Source organism: Dipodomys spectabilis, unplaced genomic scaffold, assembly GCF_019054845.1.
Source record: "Dipodomys spectabilis isolate Male_0828 unplaced genomic scaffold, ASM1905484v1 ptg000069l, whole genome shotgun sequence".
Taxonomy (NCBI): Eukaryota; Metazoa; Chordata; class Mammalia; order Rodentia; family Heteromyidae; genus Dipodomys; species Dipodomys spectabilis.
Window position 1 is genome coordinate 13,629,443 of NW_024870746.1, and position 19,747 is coordinate 13,649,189.

The window sequence follows — 19,747 nt, forward strand, 5'->3', positions numbered from 1 at the left end:
TCTGAATTGCTTAAGTGGCCATTAATTTTTATAATATGACTTAATGTGGGTACAGTATTATATGTAGACATAAGTATGATTTCCATATTCACTTTAAAGTAATTAATGGTTTAAAAGGGAGCATTTAATTCTTTAAAGAGACTAATGCATGTCACCTTTTATCAGAAATAAAGATCTAAATGCTTAGGATTTATTAATAATTTTCATCCCTTCTTTCTGAGATTAGAAAAAATTATATTCATCTTTCACAGAACAATGAAACGCAGAAGTTAAGGGAACACAGGAATGAAGCAAAGGTGAGAAATACAGCTAGGACTTGCCTAAACCACTAGGTAGAAAAGAGGTAGGCACTTGTGGTACCCAAGCAGCATTGTCCCTCCTGTGCACCAGCTCATTTTCTTCTGTTCAGCTCATTACCTCTCCCTTGGCAACATTCCCTTCTCTACTCTATCCTTTCTTTTCTTTCTCTTTGCTTATGCCATAAAATTTGTTTCAGCACATTGACATAGAAAGCTGGCTCAGCTGTGTTGATATTCAAGACTAAAGATTTCAATTTAGTTAGTCATGATCATCTTAAAGCTAAAACTTATCAAGAGCATAAGAGCTTACTATGAGCTCTAGACTCAAGGGATTCACATGAATTATCTCTTAATACTGAGCACACCCTGTAAGGAAGACATATTCCATTTTAAAGAAGAGGAAACTGGGGCTGGGAAGATGGCTCAGTGGTAGAGTGCTTGCCTTGCATGCCTGAGGCTCTGAGTTTGATTCCTCAGCACCACATAAGCAAAAATGAAAAAAGCCGAAGTGGCGCTGTGGCTCAAGTGGTAGAGCACTAGCCTTGAGCTGAAGAGCTGAGGGACAGCGCCCAGGCCCAGAGTTCAGGCCCCACGACAGGACCCAAAAAAAAAAAAAAAGAAAGAAAATATCAACTTTAATTAGCATGGTGGCATGTGCCTATAATCCTAGCTACTTGGGAGGCTGGGAAAAGCGAAACTCAAGAGTTCAAAGAGAACCCAAACATCATAGTGAAACCTCATTATAAAAAATAAAATAAAAATAAATAAATACGTGGAGAAAGCTGGACGCTAGTGGCTCATGCCTATAGTAGCTTCGGCTGAAATTTAAGGATCTCAGTTTGAACTGAGCCAGGCAGGAAGGTCCATGAGACTCTTACCTCTACAGAAGTGAAAATGTGGCTCAAGTGATAGAGTGCTCTTTGAGCACAAAAAATTCAGGAACAGTGCCCAGGCCCTGAGTTCAAGCCCTAGGACTGACCAAAAAAAACAAGGGGGGGGGGAAGGGGAGAAAGAAAAGAAACAAAAATTAAAGAACAAAGGAGAGACACTTTGCAACATAGATGCCGTTAGATTTGGTTATAAATTTCCTAGAGTCCTTGGTCAGTTTACCTAAATGATACCAAATCTTATTTTCCTCTTCTTTAAAATTTGGATAATAATATGTACTTCCTTGGGTTGCTTTGAGGATTGGATGAGATAATACCTGTAAAGCATTTAGTTTGGTGTCTAGTATCTGTATGGTATTGAGCAGAATATATTCCTGTCTACAGTATATGTACTATGTTAATACCATGTTTTGATGACTTTGGAATAATTATTTTATGTACTAGATTTATTTTCTCTGACATACAGGTTTTATTTTTCTATGTATCCACTTACAACAGTATGGTTGAAAATTCTTTGAGCTCTGCAAAGGAAATCACAGATTCTATGATTGCATTATCATTATTTACTGGTACAAATGTTAGTAAACTCTTAAGCATGACCTCATTTTTAGTTTTTTTTTCGGAGGGAGATCAGTCGTGGGGCTTGAACTCTGGGATTGGGCACTGTCTCTCAGTTCTTCAGCTCAAGGTGAGCACTCTACCACTTGAGCCACAGTGCCACTTCCAGTTTTCTGGTGTTTAACTGGAGATCAGAGTCTCAAAGACTTCCCTGCCTGGGCTGGCTTTGAACGAGGATTCTCAGTTCAACCTCCTGAGTAGCTAGGATTATAGGCATGAGCCACCGGCACCCGGCCTGACCTCATTATTTATGGCTACTGTTCAATATCATCTTATTTACTTGTTCTGTCTCTGTGGCAGCAAAATACATTTTGACTATGTTTAATAACATGGTCCCTATTGTTTCTTAGATACTGAAAGTTATGATCAGTACATAGTGTTTCATTTCATAGACAATACTGGCAATAATGGCAATCTTCAGTATTACAAACACATCGCTGAATCATTTAGAAAGAAATCATAATTCAATATATGTTTCCTTTGCTGATGACTCAAGAATTCCCTTCAACACCTTTGACACTACTAACCAAAACAACAATGAGAATAATCAGCCTATTTTTTCAGGACATTTTTTTTTTTTTTTTTTGGTCCGGTTGTGGGGCCTGAACTCTGGGCCTGGGCGCTGTCCCTTAGCTCTTCAGCTCAAGGCTAGCGCTCTACCACTTGAGCCACAGCGCCACTTCCGGCTTTTTTTTTTTGCTTATGTGGTACTGAGGAATCGAACCCAGGGCCCCAGGCATGCAAGGCAAGCGCTCTACCACTGAGCCACCTTCCCAGCCCAGGACAAGTTCTTTATCAGTGTTATTATACTTGTTTTTTTTAATCATATTATCATGCTTTTATTTTTATAAATACCTTATATTTGAAATGGTCTAACTGTAACTAAATACTCCATTTATGACTGATACCTTTCTTCAGATAATTACAAGCTTTGTCCCCTCCTCTCCCTGCCTCCACCTTGTCTACATAGGCAGGACCCGATGCTGTGCTGGGAAGGACAATCTGGGGAGTTTTAGGTTTAGGCGCCTTTGGGTTTCAACTGAAAGAAGCCCCTGCTGGGAAGCACATTATCACCACTACCAGATCCCACAGCAACAAGCTGGTCACGGACTGTATTAGTGCTATGAACCCTGATGATGTACTGCGAGTGGGAGGAGCAGGAAATAAGGTATGAAAAAGATGTGTCATCGACTTTTGAGTCTCAGACTTCTTTTAAAAGGTAGAATAGAGCTGGGCTGGGAGCACCTGCTTAAAAATATAAAATAATGGGGCTGGGAAGGTGGTTCAGTGGTAGAGCGCTTGCCTTGCAAGCCTGAGGCCCTGGGTTCGATTCCTCAGCACCATATAAGCAAAAAGAAAAAAGCTGGAAGTGGCGCTGTGGCTCAAGTGGTAGAGCGCTAGCCTTGAGCTGAAGAGCTGAGGGACAGTGCCCAGGCCCGGAGTTCAGGCCCCACGACCGGATCCAAAAAAAAAAAGGAAAGACCTACAAAGTGTGTAGGAGGAGGGAGGGCAGTTAAAGTTGACATCTTTCTTATCTGAGGTAACAGCCCATGCCTCTTGCCAATGACTTTAGTTCTCAAGGACCTTCTGGATTATTTCTTAGCCCTTCAATAGAGTTCAAGCATAGACTTGTCTGCATCCTTTCTGGCTATTTCCTCCATTCTTTCATCCAGGCTTCTAGTCTCCTGGGAACAAATGTGCAATGGGTCAAAATTTCATAAACCCTGACCTTTTCTCATCTGATTTACCTTGGATGTCATTATGATAACATCCCTCAGGTATCTCAGCATGCCTAAGTTCCACCCATCCCCAGATGTTTTCCTCTCCCTGTTTGCTGTGTGGTTGATTCGACCACCTTTGCCTAATTATTCCAACTAGACACATGAAAATAATCCCATATTCCCTCTTTACTCACTCCTGATTTTTCCTTCCTCACACCTCAGATTCCTTCCTTCCTTTCACCCAGTCTCCATTTTTCCTCGTCACAGTCACCCTACCTATATATCTTCTTTTCTAATACCTCCTCTTGTCCATTTAGTACCATAACTGAAACCTGTCACCCACCTTCATTGTTCTGTAGTTCACAGTTTTCTATTTCACTCCAGTCTTCATAATGACTAGAGCAAATAAAAAAGATAAAAACTATATCTCTTCCAAATTCTTAGATGACTCCCCATCTCAACAATTTAGGATCCAAGACTAGTACAAAGAATGTGATCGGGCTGGGAAGGTGGCTCAGTGGTCAAGTGCTTGCCTTGCATGCCTGAGGCCCTGGGTTCGATTCCTCAGCACCATATAAGCAGGAAAAAAAAGCCAGAAGTGGTGCTGTGGCTCAAGTGGTAAAGCGCTAACCTTGAGCTGAAGAGCTGAGGGACAGCGCCCAGGCCCAGAGTTCAGGCCCACAACTGGACCAAAAAAAAAAAGAATGTGAAGCTTTCTATAGCCTGGCCCCTGTAGATCCCCAAGCCTCATCTCCTACCATTCCTCAACTCATACTTCTGCTCAGTGCCACTAAATACCATGCATTGCTGATAGATGCATATGCCATGCAGTACCTAGCACTGGGAAGGCTGATGTTTATTGAGTTGAGTGCAGTTCATAGTCTCCACATGTATGCTTCACAAGCAATATTCAGCTATGTGTAGGTTTTTTAAAGGCATTTACTGATAATGATGAAAAATAAATATAGCTGGTCATCAGAGGCTCATGCCTGTAATCCTAGCTACTGAGGAGGCTGTGATCTGAGGATAGCAGTTCAAAACCAGCCCTGGCAGGAAAGTGCATGAGACATTTACCAAAGTAACCACCAAAAAGCCAGAAGTAGAGCTGTGTGGCTCCAGTGGTAGAGCACTATCCTTGAGCATAAAGGAGGACCCAGGTCTATGTACTGGCATAAACAAATAATTTAAAAAATTATAACAATGGATATAGTGGCATAGCACAAGGAAAGCTGAAATGGGAGGATTGTATGTTTGAAGCCAGCCTGTGCTACCTAGCAAGTTCCAAGCCGCCCTGAGCTACATAGCAAGACCCTGTCTCAGAAAAACAAATTTGGTGATGTAGATCAGTGATAGAACCTTCCTAGCATGTTTAATTCCTGGGGTTCTGTCTAGCACCAAAACAAAACAAAAATTTACTTAAGACAATAACTTTTTTTTTTTGGGTCCGGTCGTGGGGCCTGAACTCTGGGCCTGGGGCGCTGTCCCTCAGCTCTTCAGCTCAAGCCTAGAGCTCTACCACTTGAGCTACAGTGCCACTTCCGGCTTTTTTCTTTTTGCTTATGTGGTGCTGAGGAATCGAACCCAGGGCCTCGAGCATGCAAGGCAAGCGCTCTATCGCTGAGCCACCTTCCCAGCCCTTAAGACAATAACTTTTTATGTGTGTAGTATATGTGTGCTGGTCCTGGGGCTTGACCTCAGGGCCTAGGCACTACCTCTGAGCTTTTTTGCTCAAGGCTAGCGCTCTACCACCTCAATCAAAACTCCACTTCTGACTTTTTTTTGTTGTTGTCAGTCCTGGGGCTTGAACTCTGGGCTAGGGCACTGTCCCTCAGCTCTTCAGCTACTGCTTGAGCCACAGGGCCTCTTCCAGCTTTCAGTTGGTTTATTGGAGATAAGAGCCTCAGGGACTTTCCTGCCTGGGCTGGCTTTGAATCATGATCCTCAGATCTCAGCCTCTTGAGTAGCTAGGATTACAGGCATAAGCCACTGGCCTTTCTGACTTTTTTGGTAGTCAGAGATAAAGAGTCTCATGGGCTTCCTACACAGGGCTGGCTTTTTTTTTTTTTTTTTTGTCGGTCGTGGGGCTTGAACTCTGGGCCTGGGTGCTGTCCCTCAGCTCTTCAGCTCAAGGCGAGCGCTCTACCACTTGAGCTACAGCGCCACTTCCTACAGGGCTGGCTTTGAACCCCAATCCTCAAATCTCAGCCTTCTGAGTAGCTAGGATTACAAGTATGAGCCACCAGAGCCCATCAAAATACAAACATTTTAAGATGGAAATATATTCTTAGTATTCACTGAAACAAATAGTGACAGATAGAGTTGCTTGACAGATAGGATTGCTCTTTGCCCCTGCCTTTTGTAATCAGGAACACTGATCACCTTTTATTTCCAAGGGGCATCATTCTACAAAACATTAGTTCCTTTTCCTTCCATTTGGACCTTTCTCTTTTTTTTTTTTTTTTTTATTGTAAAGCTACTATACAGAGGGTCACAGTTACATGAGTGAGGTTATGAGTACACTTCCTCTTGAACATTGTTACCCCCTCCATTGTTTTCCCCCTACCATCCCCTCCCTCCCTCCCTTCCCCGAGGTTCTTTTTTTTTTTTTTTTTTTTTGATTGTGATTAAATGATTACATAATTTCAAAGTCACAAGTTCATTCTAACTTCCCTGGAGCAAATTGTCTACCACAGTCTGTAATATATAACAGTGTTCACATGTTATATACCATATTTGTGATCAGCAGCATGAGGATATTTAGTAGTGGTTCAACCAGATGAGCGGGAGTTCTTTGTTTCTTAAGTCCTGTTAGTTTTGTCGTATCACTAACCTTTTGGATTTAGCATCCACTTATGAGGGAGACCATGTACCGTTTGTCTCTTTGTTCTTGGCTTACCTCGCTCAACATGATTCCTTCTAGCTCCATCCATTTCCCTGCAAATGCCATTATTTTGTCATTTCTAATGGCTGCATAATATTCCATTGTGTATAGATACCACAATTTTTGGATCCATTCATCTGTGGTGGGGCACCTAGGTTGTTTCCATATCCTAGCTATTGCGAACAGTGCTGCAATAAACATGGAGGTGCACGTGTCCTTGTATATTGGTTCCTGTTGTTCAGGGTAGATGCCTAGAAGTGGTATGACTGGGTCGTAAGGGAGGTCAATCTTTAGCTTTCTAAGGACCCTCCAGACTGCTTTCCAAAGTGGTTGTATAAGTGTACATTCCCACCAGCAGTGTAATAGGGTTCCTCTTTCTCCACATCCCCTCCAGCATTTGTCGTTGGCTGATTTGTGGATGTGGGACATTCTGACTGGGGTAAGGTGGTATCTCAGGGTTGTCTTTATTTGCATTTCCTTCACCACCAGGGATGATGAACATTTCCTCATGTGTTTCTTTGCCATTTTTATTTCTTCATTTGAGAAGTCCCTCTTTAGTTCCCTTGCCCATTTAGTAATTGGTTTGTTAGGTTTGGGAGGGATTAGTTTCTTGAGTTCCCTGTATATACAGGATGTTAACCCCTTGTCTGATATATTGCTGGTAAATATTTTTTCCCAATTAGTTGGTTGTCTTTCTAGCTTAGTTGCGATAGATTTAGCTGTGCAGAAGCTTTTTATTTTAAGGTAGTCCCATTTGTCGAGTCTCTCTCCAACTTGTTGTGACCCTGGGACTCTGTTCAGGAAGTTCCTTCCTGTGCCTATTAGTTCAAGTGTCTCTCCTACTCTGTCCTGCAGTAGTTTCAGAGATTCAGGTTTAATGTTAAGGTCTTTAATCCATTTTGAGTTGATGTTGGTGCATGGTGATAGGCTGGGGTCCACTTTTAGTTTTCTGCATGTGGCTGCCCAGTTTTCCCAGCACCAGCGGTTGAAGAGGCTGTGTTTCTTCCATTGTATGTCTTTGGCTCCTTTGTCGAATATCAGCTGGCTGTAGGCCTGTGGATTTATATCTGGATCTTCTATTCTGTTCCATTGGTCTTCGGGTCTGTTTTTGTGCCAGTACCATGCTGTCTTTGTGATTATAGCTCTGTAGTAGAGTTTGAAGTTCGGCATGGATAGCCCTCCCATATTGTCTTTATCCCCTAGAATTGTTTTGGCTATTCTAGGTCTTTTGTTGTTCCATATAAATTTTTGGACTGTTTTCTGTATTTCAGTGATGTACGTCATTGGGATTTTAATAGGAATTGCATTGAATTTGTATATTAATTTTGGAAGTATCACCATCTTTACTATATTAAGTCGGCCTATCCAGGAGCATGGGAGGTCTTTCCATTTCCTAGTGTCTTCTGCAATTTCTTTCTTTAACTTTTTATAGTTCTCATTAAATAGTTCTTTTACATCTTTGGTTAGGTTAATTCCTAAATATTTTATTTTTTGGGAGGTTATTGTGAATGGGGTTGCTCCCTTTATTTCCCTCTCTTCCTGTGCGTTATCAGTGTATAGGAAGGCAACTGATTTTTGTGGGTTTATTTTGTATCCTGCTATTTTGCCGAAGTGACTTATGATTTCTAAAAGTTTGGGGATGGAGTTTTTGGGATCGTGGAGGTATAGTATCATGTCGTCTGCAAAAAGGGATAGTTTCACTTCTTCTTTCCCTATGCGGATCCCTTTAATGTCTTTTTCTTGCCTTATTGCCCTGGCTAAGGGTTCTAGGACTATGTTGAAGAGGAGTGGAGACAGTGGACATCCTTGCCTTGTTCCTGTTTTTAGGAGGATTGGTTGTAGCTTTTCCCCATTAAGTATAATATTGGCTATTGGTCTGTCATAAATGGCTTTTATTGTTTTTAGAAATGTTCCTTCTATTCCTATTTTCTCCAGAGCTTTTAGCATGAATGAATGTTGAATTTTATCAAAGGCCTTTTCTGCATCTGTGGCGATAATCATGTGATTCTTGACCTTGGCTCTGTTGATATGCTGGATTACATTTATTGACTTACGTATGTTAAACCATCCCTGTGTCTCTGGGATGAAGCCTACCTGATCATAGTGTATTATTTTTTTTATGTGTTTCTGGATTCTGTTAGCTAGAATCTTGTTAAGGATCTTTGCATCTGTGTTCATCAAGGAGATTGGCCTGTAATTCTCCTTTTTGGTTGGGTCTTTGCCTGGTTTGGGGATGAGTGTGATATTGGCTTCGTAGAATGAGTTTGGGATAGCTCCCTCCTTCTCTGTTTCTCTGAAGAGCTTGAGGAGTATGGGTATTAGTTCTTCTTTAAAGGTCTTATAGAATTCTGCTGTGAATCCATCTGGTCCTGGGCTTTTTTTTGTTGGAAGACTTTTGATAGCTTCCTGTATCTCATTATAGGATATTGGCTTATTTAATTGGTTAACTTCTTCTTTGCTCAGTTTGGGTAACTTGTATTTCTCTAAAAATGCATCCATTTCCGCCAGATTTTCTTCCTTTAGAGAGTATAGCTTTTGAAAGTAGTCTGTTAGAATTGTTTGGATATCTTGGGTACGTGTTGTGATGTTTCCCGTGGCATCCCTAATCCTATTAATATGGGTTTCCTCTCTTCTTTTTTTAATTAATCTTGCCAACGGGCCATCAATTTTGTTTATTTTTTCAAAGAACCAGCTTTTTGTTTGGTTTATTTTGGTTATGGTTTTCTGATTTTCTAATTGGTTAATCTCTGCTCTCAATTTGGTTATCTGGCTTCGTCTAGTAGCTTTAGGTCCCATTTTTTCTTGTTTTTCTAGCTGTTTTAGTTGCAACGTGAGATTATTTACTTGGTCTGTCTCCATTCTCTTGATGTGGGCACTGAGGGCAATAAATTTGCCCCTCAGGACTGCTTTTGCTGTGTCCCACAAGTTTCTTTGTGAGGTGTTTTCATTTTCATTGAGTTCTAGGAAATGCTTTATTTCTTCTCTGATCTCTTCTGTTACCCAGGCCTTGTTAAGGAGTGTGCTGTTCAATTTCCATGTATTAGAGAAATTTCTGCGGTATGCTTTGTTATTGAGAGCTAGCTTGATTCCACTGTGGTCAGATAGGATACAGGGGATTATGTCGATCCCTTTGTATTTGCTTAAGTTCCTTGAATGAACTATGATATGGTCTATTTTGGAGAAAGTTCCATGAGCTGCTGAGAAGAATGTGTACTGTGTTGTTTTAGGGTGAAATACTCGGTAGATGTCAGTTAATTCCGCTTGAAGTATGGCCTCACTTAATTCGGTAGCTTCTTTGCCAATCCTCTGGTTGGTAGACCTGTCCTTTGGTGAGAGTGGCGTGTTAAAGTCTCCTAGTATTATCGTATTGGGATCTATTTTATTCTGTAAGTTTGAGAGCATTTGTTTAACATATCTGGGTGCACCGATATTTGGGGCATATAAGTTGATGATGGTTATATCCTCCTCTTGGATTGTTCCCTTTATTAATATGTAATGTCCGTCCTTGTCTTTCTGTACTGATTTTAATGAAAAGTTTATTTTGTCAGATATCAGGATAGCTACACCTGCTTTCTTATTGGGGGAATTTGATTGGTAGATCCTTTTCCACCCCTTCACTCTGAGTTTGTTTGTATGTTTGGCTGAGAGGTGGGTCTCCTGAAGGCAACAGATGGATGGGTCTTGTTTTCTGATCCAGTCCTCAGTTCGTTTTCTTTTAATTGGCGAATTCAGCCCATTTATATTAAGAGAAAGTATAGAGAGATGCATTGTTGTCCCTGCCATTCCGTTTTCCTAAGTTTTTCTTCTTTCCTTTCCTCCTGTGCTTGCTCAGTTAGACTTTGAGTAATGCCTGTTTGGGGCAGGTCCCAGTTCCTGGTTGCTTTCTTCAGGTTGTGTCCCCCCTCTTAGAATTCTTTGTAATGCTGGCTTAATGTTTATGTATTCATTTAGTTTTTCTTTGCTATTAAAAGTTTTCAGTTCTCCATCGAATGTGAATGCTAGCTTTGCCGGGTATATCAGTCTGGGTTGGCAGTTATTGGCTCTCAGGGCTCGTATGGTGCTTTCCCAGGCTTTTCTTGCATTCATTGTTTGTGTGGAGAGATCTGCAGTGATTCTAATTTTTTTCCCGTTGTAGTATAGCTCCTTCTTCATTTTTGCTGCATGCAGGATTGTTTCCTTATTATTCAGATCCATCATTGTTACTATTATGTGCCTAGAAGTGTTTCTCCTGGGATCTTGCTTGTTGGGTGTTCGATAAGCTTTTGTGATGTAGTTAAGATGGTCGTTTTTGAGGTGGGGAAAATTTTCATTGACTATCTTGTTAAATAGGTGTTGCATTCCCTTGCTCTGGAATTCCTCACCTTCGTCCACTCCGATTATGCGAAGGTTAAATTTTTTAGCATTATCTGCTTGCTCTTGAATTTCCCTTTGGTTTAATTTGAGTGATTTTTCCATATCTGTCACTTTTTGGTCCAGTTGGTGTATTCTGTCTTCTGTATCTGACACTCTACCTTCCATTTCATTCACTCTGTTGACCGTGGCTTCTATTGTGGTTTGCATGATGGAAATGGATCCCTTTATGGATTCAATGTTGGTTCTCAGAGTACTGATCTCACCTCTCAATGAGGTGATATCAGTATGCATTACCTCTAATTTGGCGTTTATCTCACTTCTTACTGAGGTTTGTGCAGCTTCTATTTTTGCATCCAATTTTTGTTTGATATCCTGTATATCTTTTGATAGTTCATCCTTGTGCTCTTTCAATTTCTGATCCATTTCTCGCTTTATTTCTTGAGTCATTGCCTCCAGCAACCCTTGGATGTAGTTTTTGTCTTCCATTCCTGCTTTGCTCCCACTGGGGCTCTCCCCTGCGTGGCTGCTGGCTTTTGAGGTGAGCTTGCTGTCCTGGGTAGTGGTAAACCTTGTGATTTTTCTCTGTGATTTTCGCATGGGGGTTCAGGAGACTGCTCTTCAATCTTGTTTTGGTGTGTCTGTCTTTGCTTGGTTGCTGATTCTCTATTGGTAGAGAGAGTCTGTGTCTGATCTGGATTCTGTTGGGAGCCTATTTCCAGCTGCTATTCACTTAGGATTCTCAGCTCTCTGCTGTAGCAATTCCCGCCTTTGGAAGGGTTGAGCAGCCTAGACTGCTTGTGTTTGCTCCTGCGGGTGCTCTTGGGAAGATCAGATGCTCTGGATGCACTCTCCCAAATACTGGAGTCTGCTATGGGCTCCTGATGTGTTTTTGTTTGTTTTGGGCTGGTTGTGGGCTTGAACTCTAGGTTTGGGTGCTGTCCCTCAGCTCTTCAGCTCAGGGCTGGCACCCTACCATTTGAGCCACAGCCCCACTTCTGACCCTTTTTGCTTTGTTCAGGCGCCGGTCCCCTGGCCTGGTTCCGGCCCCAGCCTGGAGCGCGCTCGTTAGGCCTGTGCTAATGTGTATACCACCTTGGTTATGCAGCCTGGAGGACACAGTTCAAATTTCTTCTACTGTTGGTAGTCTTGACCCAGGGGCACTGTTCCTGGCTTGAGCATTTAAGCTCCCTTCCCGGGGCGCTCTTGCTCTGGCCTGGCCAGCAGAGTGTGCTCCACCGGCTGGTGGGGCTCTCGAACAGTTCCCAGTTTTAGTGGGTCCTGTGGTCCGGGTGTTGGGGTAGGGAGTCTAGGTCAGGGTCTGGGGATTCCCTCCAGCTCTGGTCTCCCTTGATGGATTCCCTGTCCCCTGATGGGTACTCACCCTGTAGGTCGTCAGTTGTTGTTGCAGTCCGTCAGTTGTTGTTGCAGTCCGAGTTCAGTTGGGGTGGTTGCGGGCTGGGTTGGGCGGCCCCCCGCCGGGTCGTTGCGATCGCGACAGGTCCCTTTGTGGCGCTGCTGGTGCCGGGCGGCTTTGGCGGGATGGAGCCTCTCCGCTCCGGTGGAGAGTGATGGGTGGGGTGGGATCCTCCTGGAGACTCCCGGCTGGTAGGTTTCTCTGTTCCTGGCGATCCGCTGTTCTGCAATCCGGTACCTGGTGATCTGCAAGCAGCCCCCTGTGTCTCTGTGGCTCCGGCAGCCCCTGCCGGGCCGGCTGGCCGGCGGCTTGGCGCACTGCCGCGCGGCCAGTAAAGGTTGGGGGAGGGGTCTTCGCTCTTCTCTGTTCTGAAATTCTTCTTTTCCTCTCTTTCTTTTTTTGTTATTTTCCACCTCTGGTTTTTCTCTGAGTGTTCGTCTTTTTGTTGTTGTCGGTCTCTTGGGGAGATTAAAGGTTGGAACTCGAACTCTCTTTTTGGTTGGAGAGAGCTGTGGCGTTTCCCTACTGCCCCGTCGCCATCTTGAGAACTCCCCTGGACCTTTCTCTTTTGAAAAAGCTTTCCTTGGCAGTTTGTAACTTTTTTTTTTTTTTTTTACAGTAAGGGCCCCTTTAAGAATTTGATGAGGGCTGGGAAGGTGGCTCAGTGGTAGAGTGCTTGCCTTGCATGCATGAAGCCCTGGGTTCAATTCCTTAATACCACATAAGCAGAAAAAGCCAGAAGTGACACTGTGGCTCAAGTGGTAGAACGATTGCCTTGAGCTGAAGAGCTGAGGGACAGCGCCTAGGCCCAGACTTCAGGCCCCACTACTGACCAAAATAAATAAATAAATAAATTCATGAGCCAGGCACCAGTGGCTGAAGCCTGTAATGTAATCCTAGCTACTCAGGAGGCTGAGATCTGAGGATCACGATTCAAATCTAGCCCAGGCAAAAAGTCCTTGAGACCTTGACTTCCAATAAACCACCATGAAACCAGAAGTGGCTCTGTGGCTCAAGTGGTAGAGCCCTAGCCTTGAGCTGAAGAGGTGAGGGACAGCGCCCAGGCCCAGAGTTCAAGTCCTACAACAGACCAAAAAAAAAAAAAAAAGAATTTGATGAAAGCTTCATCTCCTCACCCATTAAAAAAGATGCACCTGGTATAGTTCTAAACATATTAGACTTGGAACATTGCTTAGGTAGGGAAAAAAGAGTTTTACTCAAAAGTTTACAGCAGGATTAAAATGTCTTATGGTTTTCATAAATAGTACTGAAAGACATAATTGGTTATTTTATGTTTACTGAAATTTTCTTCCTTCTCTTAGTCTATTCTCTTAGTATTTGAAGTCTGAGATTTTTAGAAATAATTATTTTACTGTAATACAAAAAAAGTCAATTGAGTAGTGAAATTTGATAGCAAGTTTCTGTTTAGATAGTCATGCAAGCTATATCAGGGGCCACAATTGTGTGAGTGTTAAAAAAAGGTTGGGATGACTATCTAAAAGGTCATAGCAGGAGATTTGACTCTGAAGAACTGTGGAAGGACTTGTTAGACCAGTCAGCCATGCACACATGTGAGAATTACTGGTGTATTACTATATTGCCTACTACTTCCCTGTCCTTTACTTAATAATGGTCAGTGTTGAAGTTTAAAAATCTTAATATGACAGTAAGAAATAAAATAACAAAAATAAAATAAACCTTTATCTAATTTGGTATATGATAAGAGGATATTTCAGATATCTTTCTTATATATTTGGCCCATTTTTTCTCCTTTAGGTCTCCATATTTTATTAAACATCTATTATTTCTTCATAGTGTTGATGTTATGTAAAGGCTTTAATTGAAATATGACAGAGGAACTGATGAAAAGTGCTCTTTAGGTGTTAGCAGTTATTTTTTAATTTGTATCTCATCCATTTCATGTTGAGGATTAATTAATATTTTTATCCTTTCAGATTATCCAACTGATTGAAGGCAAAGCCTCTGCCTATGTATTTGCAAGTCCTGGATGTAAAAAATGGGATACTTGTGCCCCAGAAGTTATCTTACATGCTGTGGGAGGTTAGTCCATTTTATTTGGGAATAGCTTTTATATTATAAAAATAGTTTTTACAGTATAAAACTATTATTAAGCCAGGCGCTGGTGGCTCACACCTGTAATCCTAGCTGCTTAGCAGGCTGAAATCTGAGGATTGCAGTTCAAAGCCAGCCCAGCAGGAAAGTCTGTGAGACTCATCTCCAAATAACCACCTGAAAACTGGAAGTGGCACTATGGCTCAAGTAGTAGAATATTCACCTTGAGCTAAAGGGCTCAGGGACAGCCCAGGCCTAGGCCCAGAGTTCAAGCCCCATGACCTACAAAAAAAAAGTAAAACTATTATTAAGACATATTTTGGTAATATTCTTCTAGGACATAAAGCTAGATAGAGGAAATGTAGAGATTATTCAGTGCAACCATTCATTTCATAGATAAATAGATTTTCAGCAAATTTGTTTTTCTTTAGTTCATAATCTCTTGGTGGGGGGGGGGGGGGGGTCCTGGCTTTGATCTACTCGTAGTCAGTTTAATTCTTAATAATTGGGTTTTGGGTTTTGTTTGTTTGTTGTGGGTTCTGGTTTGTTGTGGTTTGGTACCAGGGCTTGACCTCAGAGTCTGGACACTGTCTCTGAACTTTTGCTCAGAGCTAGCCCCCTACAGCTCCACTGATGGCTTTTTTGGTAGGCTAATAGGGATAAGAGTCTGATAGCCCAATGCCTGATGGCTCATCCTTGTAATCCTAGCTACTCAGGAGTCTGATATCTGAGCATCAGGGTTCAAAGCTAGCCCCACCAGAAAACCAGAAGTGGTGCTATGGCTCAAGTGGTAGAGTGTTTGCCTTGAGCTGAAGAGCTGAGGGACAGCAGTCAGGCCCAGAGTTCAAGCCCCATGATGGACAAAAACAAAACAAAAGAAAAAGAAAAAAAAAAGAGTCTTATAGACTTCTGTGCTAAGATTGGCTTTGCATCATGATCCTCAGATCTCAACCTCCAAGTAGCTAAGATCACCAGTACCTGGCTCATAGTTATAATTTTTTGAGAGATTTTTTTTTTTTTTTTTTTTGCCAGTCCTGGGGCTTGAACTCAGGGCCTGAGCACCATCCCTAAGATTCTTTGTTGTTGTTGGTGGTGGTGGTCCTGGGGCCTGAACTCTGGGCCTGGTCACTGTCTCTCAGATCTTCAGCTCAAGGCTAGTGCTCTACCACTTGAGCCACAGTGACACTTCTGGCTTTTTCTGCTTATGTGGTGCTGAGGAATTGAACCCAGGACCTCATGCATGCAAGGCAAGCACTCTACTACTGAGCCACCTTTGCCCTAAGATTCTTTTGCTCAAGACTCCACCACTTGAGCCACAGAGCCACTTCCACCTTTTCTGTGTATGTGGCCACTTCCACCTTTTCTGTGTATGTGATACTGAGGAATCAAACTCAGGGCCTCATGCATGCTAGTCAAGCACTCTACCAATAAGCCACATTCCCAACCAGAGAAATTTTTTCTTGAAAAGTAAAATGTTCACTATTACTGGCATCTTAGGCTCTTATAAGCTGGTCTTGGTGAATCTTCATACCAGTGCTGAAGATCATAGTTAGAAATTTTTAAAAATCTGGTGGAAACCTAGTGCCTGTGGCTCACACTTTTAATTCTAGTTGTTCAGGAGGCTGAGATCATAGGATCACAGTTCAAAGCCAGCCAGAGCAGGAAAGTCAGTAAGATTCCTATCTCCAATTAATCACCAAAAAGCCAGAAATAGAGCTCTGCCTCAAAGAATTAGAGCACTAGCCTTAAGCATAAAAGCTTACAGATAGCTCTCAGGCCCTAAGTTCAAGCCCCAGGACCAACACAAACAGACACACACACTGAAGGAAAATATATTACAGATATATACCCAGTAAGATGATTTTTTTTTCAGAGTCAAATACACATCCCTACACATATAAAATTAGTGAGCAATTCTTAAATATCTTTCATCTAAACCTTTATAAAACTGTTAATATTGGGCTGGGAATGTGGCTTAGTGGTAGGGTGCTTGCCTACCATTCATGAAGCCCTGGGTTTGATTCCTCAGTACCACATAAACAGAAAAAGCCAGAAATGGCACTGTGGCTCAAGTGGTAGAGTGCTAGCCTTGGATGCAGAGAGGCTCAGGAACAGGCGCCCAGGCTCTGAGTTCAAGACCCAGGACCTGTTAATATTGTACAGTAAGCTGACAAAAACATTTTGAAAATGGGAATGGTGGTGATGGAGTATCAGAATTTGAAAAAAAAATCACCTCAGAAGAAAAGAAACTAATTGAAAACTAAGAAATATAATTAGGAGAGTAGAAATATAGTTAGCTTAGTTGGAGACCTTGTGCTTGGCATGCATCAGGCTTGAGTTCAGTCCTCACCTCCAAAAAAAAAAAGAAATACAGGACTGGGAAGGTGGCTCAGTGGTAGACCGCTTGCCTTGCATGCCTGAGGCCGTGGGTTCGATTCCTCAGCACCACATAAGCAAAAAGAAAAAAGCCGGAAGTGGCGCTGTGGCTCAAGTGGTAGAGTGCTAGCCTTGAGCTGAAGAGCTGAGGGACAGCGCCCAGGCCCAGAGTTCAGGCCCCACGACTGGACCCCAAAAAAAACAAAACAAAACAAAAAAAAAGAAATACAAATTGAAGATGCTTAATGAAGTCAATTTTAATCAGAGAAAATAATCTTTGTCCTTTTTGTTAAATTGTCCTTAAGAGTCTTAAATTCATGGGAATTAAAAGCTGACTTTGGAAGTGGTGCTGTAGCTCAAGTGGTAGAGCACTCACCTTGAGCTGAAGAGCTCAAGGACAGCGCCCATGCCCAGAGTTCAAGCCCCATGACTGGCAAAATAAAAAATTTAAAAAAAAATCTGAACTTTATGGTCCCTTATTATTTTTTCCAGAACTTATGGGATTCTTTTAGAGAGGCAATAGTCATTTAAAAATAACTAGAAGGGATATGTCAAGGAGGTAGCTAAGTGGTAGAGCCTGTGGTTAGTATGTGCCCTGCTCTGGGTTCAATACATAGCACCTCACTCCACCCCTCAAAAATACTTGAAATATGCTCCAACTATCCCCTAACATTTTGTTGATGTTTTCCTGTAGGAAAGTTAACCGATGTCCATGGGAATGCCCTTCAGTACAATAAGGAGGTGAAGCATATGAACTCTGCAGGTGTCCTGGCCACACTAAGGAATTATGACTACTATGCAAGCCGAGTCCCAGAGTCTGTTAAGAAAGCACTTGTTCCTTAAAGGAATCATTTACTTAGCCTCGTGGACTTGTTTCTCAAAACAATACATTTTAAAGCTGATTGGAAGGAATTAGAACTCTTTATTGATTGTTGATCAGTGACTTGTATTTGTTACTTAGGAATAGAAAATAGCTTAAAGAATTTATCTTTCTAGGGATCTAATACACCTATACCTTGGACATATAATAAATTTTGTGTGTTCTTTTTCCTGTTGGGCATGGTGGTACACGCCTGTAACTCTCAACTACTTGAGAGGAAGGGGACCTCAAATTCCAAGCCATCAAGATCAGGCTGGGCTACACAGGAAAAAGAAGAAAAAACAAAACAAGAAATTTAATTTTATGAACAAATCAGCCAGACTGGTTTACATACAGAGAGAATTTATAAATTCAGTGTGAGGTCTTTTTTTCTCTTATTTTTATGTGGAAAAATGGGGGGAAATGTTTAGTTCTACCTTACTATCTAGATCATTTATTTAATCAACATTCCGAAACCAGATTTCTTTAGGGCACAAAATATTAAGTTGTTCTAGTATTTCACTTATTTTTCAGGGTAATTTTTAAAGCGCTCTTACTCCAATTATAAATATATATATAATATTACTATGTATGTTGGGAAAGTTTCTTTAAAATAAATTATTAAATCCTAGTTTTTTTTTTTTGTTGTTGTTGTTTTGGGGTTTTTTTTTTGTCGGTCATGGGGCTTAAACTCTGAGCCTGGGCGCTGTCCCTCAGCTCTTCAGCTCAAGGGCAGTGCTCTACCACTTGAGCCACAGCACCACTTCCTGAATCCTAGTTTTTTATGTTATTTATCAGCTTTATAGAATTATTTGAAAATTATAAATTCTTTATTATGAGATTAATTCATTTTCATTACATCTTTATAAAGCTTTATAATGTCATGTTGGGTACTGAGGATTGACCATAAGGCCCCAAATCTCCAAGGCAGATTCTCTACCACTTAAGCCATGCCTTCATCCCCTTTTTGAGTTTGTTGTATTTAAGATAGAGTCTTGCTTAATGCCTGGGCCAGCCTAGGCTGCAATCTTCCCTGCTATCTTCTGCTCCTTGTACTTCCTCCTATTCTGAGGACGACAGGCTGTGCCACTATGCCCAACCATTAGTTGTGATATAGAATCTCATGAATTTTTATGCCTGGGCTGGCCTGAAACCACAGTTGCTGCCTTTCAAGTAGCTTGAATTATAAGACTTGAGCTACCATGCCTGCTTATACTTGATCTCTAATAAAACCATGTTTTTTTAAAATCCTGTTAACCTTTAGAAGCAATTTCCCTTAATAGTGATGGTCTTCAAGAAAGTAAGCACTTTTTTCTCTCAATTATTTTAATTGTAATTTTTTATTCCAAATTTGTCAGTGAAGACAAATGACACTTCTTAGTCTCATCAAAGAAAGAATTCAAAGTTGACACAGAAATTTTAGTTGAGCATGATTTAGTATGGAGAAAGTAAGAGTACAAATGCAAACGTACACCCACAAAGGAATTCAATGTGGGCACCTTGATCAGTCAAGTGCCAATGCATAAGCAAAAGTTTACTCCCAGATATGAGGACAGGCAATTCAGCCAACAACAGAATGCAAGCACAGCAGCATACATTGAAAGGTGGGGTAAGGAGACAACAGAACAATAGGAAAATAATGGATTAATTAACTGGTTATTTCAGGTTACATTCTTTGTGCAAGAATTGAAACAAAGGACACCATATGTGGTTGTGCTCCCCTGAATTATTAGTAGTCACTCCTCTTATGAAAAACCCAAGATAACAGGCTGGGAAGGTGGCTCAGTGGTGGAGTGCTGGCCTTGCATACATGAGGCCCTGGGTTCGATTCCTCAGCACCACATAAGCTAAAAAGAAAGAAAGAAAGAACAGAGCAGAAAAACCCAAGATAGTCCAGCAAGTATACACACAGTGTGTGAAGTAGACCTTTCTCAAACTGGGAGGGGCACTCTGAGTCTTGGGAAGAGGCATGAGGGGCCACAGATAAAAGGTAGATGAAAAATCCTCTTCTGATCTTAAACAGACTTACTGCACACACAGGTGGTCCAAAGAAATGAAAAGTCGAGGGTCTAGGATTCATGTACCAACTCCAGATAAGATATCACATACTCCAAAACATTTATAGAAAAAATAATGCATTATGTTAATACTTTGTATCTACCAAGAATCATGACCCTGTCAGTCCATCTAGGCAGGACTGTCTGCATTGCCTGCTAAGGTCCTCACCACACAAGAACAGCAATGGAAACAGCATGTAGAATAGACT

At 41.6% G+C, this 19,747-nt stretch overlaps 1 protein-coding gene across 3 annotated transcripts in view; it reads left to right on the forward strand.

Moving 5' to 3' along the window:
- The window catches only part of Bpnt1 (3'(2'), 5'-bisphosphate nucleotidase 1), a 33,423-nt gene extending 15,311 nt beyond the window's left edge, over positions 1–18,112 (forward strand). For 2 of the 3 annotated variants that reach the window (XM_042682094.1, XM_042682095.1), the window contains exons 7-9: positions 2,775–2,972; positions 14,129–14,234; positions 17,317–18,112. In XM_042682094.1, the coding sequence (XP_042538028.1) occupies positions 2,775–2,972; positions 14,129–14,234; positions 17,317–17,465 (453 nt within the window). In that variant the 3' untranslated portion in view covers positions 17,466–18,112. Of the gene's footprint in view, positions 1–251; positions 297–2,774; positions 2,973–14,128; positions 14,235–17,316 lie in introns of all 3 variants that reach the window. The other variant, XM_042682096.1, reaches the window with a different exon arrangement.
- The last annotated feature ends 1,635 nt before the right edge of the window (positions 18,113–19,747 follow it).